This window comes from Osmia bicornis, chromosome 8, assembly GCF_907164935.1.
Source record: "Osmia bicornis bicornis chromosome 8, iOsmBic2.1, whole genome shotgun sequence".
NCBI classification, from domain to species: domain Eukaryota; kingdom Metazoa; phylum Arthropoda; class Insecta; order Hymenoptera; family Megachilidae; genus Osmia; species Osmia bicornis.
In genome coordinates this window covers 2,403,730-2,410,591 of record NC_060223.1, presented here as the reverse complement: position 1 = coordinate 2,410,591, position 6,862 = coordinate 2,403,730, and the positions used below count along the sequence as shown (strand labels likewise).

General features: G+C 41.5%; 1 protein-coding gene across 1 annotated transcript; it reads right to left on the bottom strand.

Annotated features, from left to right (window-relative positions):
• Positions 1-284: 284 nt before the first annotated feature.
• Positions 285-1,751, bottom strand: LOC114881912. Its single transcript, XM_046286799.1, has 2 exons — positions 767-1,751; positions 285-678 (listed from the first exon to the last, which is right to left on the bottom strand). Exons 1-2 carry the CDS (start codon positions 1,057-1,059, stop codon positions 396-398), a joined length of 576 nt encoding a protein of 191 aa, XP_046142755.1. The 5' UTR covers positions 1,060-1,751; the 3' UTR covers positions 285-395.
• Positions 1,752-6,862: the final 5,111 nt, after the last annotated feature.

Here is a 6,862-nt window from a genome sequence, read left to right as displayed (position 1 = left end):
TATTTAAAGTAAAATAGTTAAGAAATTGAATAATATCAAAGTTACTTTAAAACAGTATCTAAATTACCTGTACAACGATTGCAGATCCGTCTTCACTGACTCCGTCTAATTTAGGCTTGCCCGCTTGCATTTTGCACCGCAACAGGACTGCTGCGGCCAATCCACCTGTCCTGAAAGGCTTCATTTAAATAGGCCCGGACATTTGTGGCGAAATGTGCAGGTGCACCATCGTGTTGGTAGAACATGCCCCTCCGAATTTCGGGAGGAATTACCTCCGCGAGATTCGGAAGGACATGTTCTAAGATCACTCTGTATGATGGGCCGTCCAATCTATCAGGTAGAAGGTACGGCCCAATGATAAAATCGCCGCAAATTCCGGCCCATACATTGACCGATCAGCACACTTGTCCTGCTCGTGTTCGAATCGCCAAAGGATTCGCATCGTCCCACACGTGCGAATTGTGGGCATTGAAGTACCCCTCCCTGGTGAAGAGGGCTTCATCAGTCCACAAGACGCACTTGCAGAACGTTGGATTCCGGGCGATTTCGCCCAACAACCACCTGGAATACTGAATCCGCTGGATATAATCTTGCGGATTCATGTGGTGCACCCGCACATACTTGTACGGGTGCATTCTACCGTCCTTCAACATCTTGTGGACCGTAGATGGCTTGATACTTAAATAAAATACAAAAATCACATAATTAAAACAATGAAACAATTCATTATAAAATTTTGATTTCTTTTATACATATTAAAACTCACTCTAAACGCTGACTGGCTTCTCGAATGCTCATCGTAGGATCACGTTCAAATGCACCTAAAACAGCATCTGTGTTGCGGTCTCGTGATCTTGTGTCGCGGACCACTTCACGTCTCTGAGGCATTGTTGAACCGGTATTGTACAATCGCGATGCCATTTGGCAAAAACTGTGTGCACTTGGCACGCTTGTTTCCCCATGAATTTCGCGATATTTTCGCACGGCAGCGTTCACGTTGCTGTTACACTGCGCGTAAACGCACATCATATTGTAGTATTCCGCACTGGTCCTTAACATTTTTCTTCTGGTTTTCTTGACGGTCTGACTTGAAATGGGATTGCTAGCTTTAGCGTTTGCTAAGTGGGTCCTATTTTCATTAGAAAGGGGATGTTCGTAGAAACTAACAAAGTAAAAATATGCTTGACTTGGCTTTTGTTCCTACGTTTTACATTTCCTGTTTAATACAACCTCACAGAAAGAAATGACGCGGTGTCAAGTCCGGTGAACTCGGTGGCCAAGAAATTGGTCCACCACGACCTATCCACTGTTGTGGAAATGCTTTATCCAGCCATGCCCGGACTCGGGTAGCGTAATATGGAGGAGCCCTATCTTGTTGGAACTACACGTTTCACCTAGTGGCAAGTGTCAGATCATCGAAAATGTTCGCTAAGTATAACAGTTTTCTAAGAACGCCAGATATGTTTGGGTCTTGACAGGTCCTTCAAAATAAATCGGTCCATAGACTTTTCGATTAATAAAAATACCGTATCATACCAGAACAGAGCCTCGGTATTGATGGTTGGTTTCCCTTTTCCAATGAGGGTTTTCACTAGCCCACATTCTGATATTCTGATGGCATATTAGCCCGTCGGTAGAAAATACTATACATTCGTCTGTTAGTAACATGTTTTTCATGAACTGATTGTCTTCCGCCAGCTTTCCCGTATCGCCTCTGCTAAATTGCAAGCGGGGTTCAAAGTGTCTGTCAAATAGTATATTGTTACGTCGCGAGCGAGTGATGCGGCGCGCGACGTACAAAAAAAAAAAAAAAAAAAAAAATCTGGATTGATACGCGGATGAGAACGGTATTATCGCTGCCACCAGTCCCAATCGCGCTAACGATTGGAACAATTTAAAAGAATCGAGAATTTATAATAAGATTCCGAATTGATCAATTGAGTTCGTCAATGCTCTGGTCCCATACGGGCCCCTCGTGCGAATTTATGCAAAGATGGTTAGCGTGAATGTTAGGAATGTGTTAAACTAAAATGAATCGGAAACTAGTTATGTGTAACAAAAAGAAATATAATTTCAAAAGTAAAGCATAGACAGTAAATGAAGCGGTTTACAAAAGTTCGAGCTGTTGAAAATATAGGAAAAATGCAATTTAAATATATGTTTTAACAAGATCGGCGAAAATAGGTTATATTGAAAACTATTGAATTGTAAAACGGAATTTAAAAATGATTCGAGCGGCGATTTCGATGAACAATTAAATAACGTTGAGAGGAAACGGCCCCAAGGGGAAAAACTTCCAGAACCAACGGTATCATGGGCCGCCTCTCGTTATAACCAACGGAATTATTGTTAAAATTGCAAAATATTCTTCGATACCTTAATAAAATGTTGAACAGAACGATCTTGGGGGAAAACTTCCAGGACACGCGGTTTCAAGATCGCCCGTTTTGCCTCACTATATCCGGATTCGTCGTAGTGGAGAAAATGAAATAAATAACTCACCAAGCTCGTTGTAAAATAATATACGATAATAACTTTGGATGTCTTAACGGTTGCTGGTGTAGTCTGAAAATCTGGAAGGCGAAGAAAAGATGAGAACTTTGTCACACGCACTACGCGTTCGCGATCGGCCTTTCGACGGTATTACGATTACAAAAACGAAACGACAATTGCAAGATTATTACAAACGACGCGACGCGAAAAAAAAAGAAAATATATTAACTATCGAACGATTTAAAAGCAAAAGCGAAAAGATAGAAAATGAAAAGTATGAAAAGAGTTTAATGTATTCGTAAAGTCTTTTGCCGCGGAAAACGCGAACTGCAATCTCCCGGCACTCTGCCTTTTTCAAGGACTTTACCGGGCAGCTAATTACAACGATTTTCGCACGACAACTCTTGCTTAACGCGAACACGGGCTCCCCGTCACGTACCTCACGATTTTTCGACGAAGAGTGATTTGCCTCAGTCAGCGATCGTATCTCAGGGTTCGACCCGCGATCATGGGCCCAAAGTGGGGACATCATTTGGCAAATCAGGGTACGTGTCGAAGGGGAAGGCCCGCGCGTATTGGTTTCGTCTAGGCGCGTTTCCCGAGTTCTCATCCCTTCTTGACCTTTCTTCCGACTCTATCTTCCGTAAGCTATCTCTTTCTTTTACCCCTCTAACGCTACGCGGATTTCATGCGTCGCAATTCTAAAGTTTCTAGAATGTTCGAAATCTGTTACGACTTTACTTGTTTGAATTTATTAATTAAGGAGAGGTTTTTATAGATGATATTTATAAATTATATTTCGGTAACGAAGAACATTTGCCCTTTAATAGATGATTAACTTACTATACTGAATAACTAGTAATGAATAACGCGAAATTTTTTCGTTCTTATTTGTATTCCGACGGTTTACGGAGAAAGGCAATCGATATTCATAATTATTATCAGGTCGCGGATATATGCAAATATGTTACTGCATTTAATCGTTATTTGTTCCGCATACGTCAATTTTTAATGGTTTTCGTATTTTCTAAACGCTCTACGTTTAACGTTTAGTTCATTGTCGATGTTTATTGCCTTAGTCGACCTTCGCTTGGAACGTTCTTGAACGTCGGTCGACAATTTCAAACCTCAGTGGTTGTCACGCAAACCCTCGCATTCTATAGTCATTCAAACAGTTTCATTCCGTTTCATGCTAGCTGTTTCGATCTTAATTGCATTCATTCTTTGTGGAAGAGTCGGCTGACGCATGCTTCGCAGGTAGGAGAGGTATCTCGCTAGCAGGGTCGAACAAGAATTTTCTTTGAAATGGCGCGGTTAGCTGAGAAATTTCCAAGTGGGTCGCACTGCTTAACCGCGCGGCGAAGGATGTTTATGATACCTCTCCCTTAACGGTTTTGACTTTCGAAGTTTTGAACTACGCAGTTTCGACTAGGCAATCATCCCAACGAAAGGTTGACTTTGTATTATTTGAAAGAGCTAAATATAGCCTCCTTTGTGTGCCTCGCCTGGGATTACTTCCAAATGCTACGCACTGGCGAGGTACGCAAACTTGGTATACTAACGGTTGAACTATTGAAGCTAATCAGAGAAAAGAAAAGGAAGAATTATTATTTTAATCTCAAACCTCTTTCTTGTGCTGCTCGTGTGGAATATTTTCAAGTGCAGCACACTCAACGAAGAGACACAAGTTAGAGGGAGCGCGAACAAGATACGCAAATGGGAAAAATCAAGAAAAATGCCCTTCCTTGCGCCTCCCGTAGGGGAAATTCTTCCGAGTGCAGCGCACAAGACGGGAAACGCAAGGTCGGGTTATGGAAAATTAACCCGGACGTAACAAGGGCTTCATCAGTCCACAAGACGCACTTGCAGAACGATGGATTCCGGGCGATTTCGCCCAAAAACCACCTGGAATACTGAATCCGCTGGATATAATCTTGCGGATTCATGTGGTGCACGCGCACATACTTGCACGGGTGCATTCTACCGTCCTTCAACACCTTGTGGACCGTAGATTGCTTGATACTTAAATAAAATACAAAAATCACATAATTAAAACAATGAAACAATTCATTATAAAATTTTGATTTCTTTTATACATATTAAAACTCACTCTAAACGCTGACTGGCTTCTCGAATGCTCATCGTAGGATCACGTTCAAATGCACCTAAAACAGCATCTGTGTTGCGGTCTCGTGATCTAGTGTCGCGGACCACTTCACGTCTCTGAGGCATTGTTGAACCGGTATTGTACAATCGCGATGCCATTTGGCAAAAACTGTGTGCACTTGGCACGCTTGTTTCCCCATGAATTTCGCGATATTTTCGCACGGCAGCGTTCGCGTTGCTGTTACACTGCGCGTAAACGCACATCATATTGTAGTATTCCGCACTGGTCCTTAACATTTTTCTTCTGGTTTTCTTGACGGTCTGACTTGAAATGGGATTGCTAGCTTTAGCGTTTGCTAAGTGGGTCCTATTTTCATTAGAAAGGGGATGTTCGTAGAAACTAACAAAGTAAAAATATGCTTGACTTGGCTTTTGTTCCTACGTTTTACAGTTTTATTGCTCTGTCACAGAGCAACTGACCTTTTCTACGGATTTGGTTTATTTCACCCGTACATTGCTAATGTCGCCAAAAACAGATAGTTCAGCTCATGAGCCTAAAGGACCTCAATAAAACTTTTCCGTTTACCCTTGAGAAATTTGTGAGGAACTGACAAGGAACCATACCGAAGTGTCAATCGTCGTTTTTGATGAAACTTTTAATTATACTATAATATGGGGCTGCAGGTATAACACTTATCTGCGGCACGCGTACTGTCATAAAGTAGTGTAAGGGTCGAGACACACTATCGGTCCGGTAAAATATAGTACAATGTATTTCTTATGGGCGTATGCACACTGTCCAGCTCCGGTCCGTTCACAGTCCAGTCTCGCTTCGATATTGCTTCGATAATAGCTAATTCTTTCTTTGAAAAATTACACGGCATGTTTCTGATATTTCTTATTCGATTCGACCCGACTTGGAGTACGAACGATTCCAGACTGAAGAGTCCTCGACATCTGGCAGGACTGAGACCGAGACCGGACCGTGACCGAACAGTGTGCATCTAGTCGTACGGTAAGATTTTATCGGACCGAGACCGGACCGATAGTGTGTCTCGACCCTAAAAGGTAAAGCAGCTTGACGAGCTCACCGATATGTTTTTCCGGATGTTTGACTGTGCCTCTTGAAACCGATAGCGAGGGTCTACGGCAGGCCCGAAAAGTAAGAAACAGGGAAAGTATTATTTATCACGTTTAATTTGTCGTTAATAATTTGAAAGGTTGGAACATTTATTTAAGGGTTTTAGCTGAAGGTAGATATAAAGATATAACTTAATTTTAATTTCCCTTATATTTTATTATAATAATTTATACTGTTCGAAATACATATTTCAATTCGTTTTGCAGATTCCTTTTCCACATTTATTAAAATGTGTATTGGGATGTTTTCGCATACAGTTTGAATTTTGCTTTTTAAGTCTACAATGTTTTGTATTGGCGTTTTATAAATTTCCTGTTTAATACAACCTCACAGAAAGAAATGACGCGGTGTCAAGTCCGGTGAACTCGGTGGCCAAGAAATTGGTCCACCACGACCTATCCACTGTTGTGGAAATGCTTTATCCAGCCATGCCCGGACTCGGGTAGCGTAATGTGGAGGAGCCCTATCTTGTTGGAACCACACGTTTCACCTAGTGGCAAGTGTCAGATCATCGAAAATGTTCGCTAAATATAACAGTTTTCTAAGAACGCCAGATATGTTTGGGTCTTGACAGGTCCTTCAAAATAAATCGGTCCATAGACTTTTCGATTAATAAAAATACCGTTTCATACCAGAACAGAGCCTCGGTATTGATGGTTGGTTTCCCTTTTCCAATGAGGGTTTTCACTAGCCCACATTCTGATATTCTGATGGCATATTAGCCCGTCGGTAGAAAATACTATACATTCGTCTGTTAGTAACATGTTCTTCATGAACTGATTGTCTTCCGCCAGCTTTCCCGTATCGCCTCTGCTAAATTGCAAGCGGGGTTCAAAGTTTCTGTCAAATAGTATATGCACTGCTAGCGGCTTATACGGTTTCATATTATTTTTCTTTAAAATTTTGCGAATTATTGATTTGGATATCCCACAGCTCATTGATGATTCTCGAAGTGATGCTGCCAATTTTGTACTGACAGCTGCTAGCACATGTATTTCATGATTACGCGTGTCAGTGGAAACCCTCTCTGTGACACCCTCTGCCTCATGTACCATACCAGTTATTTGAAACTGCTCACAAATTTTTTTTATCTGAAAATTTAGTGATTTTATACATATAAGT

Bases quoted from the DNA above. Each gene is read 5' to 3' on its own strand.
- LOC114881912 (XM_046286799.1), bottom strand. From the start codon at position 1,059: ATGTTAAGGACCAGTGCGGAATACTACAATATGATGTGCGTTTACGCG. The intron at 679-766 runs GTGAGTTTTAAT...ATTTTATTTAAG, and splicing joins GAAGCCAGTCAGCGTTTAGA to TATCAAGCCATCTACGGTCC.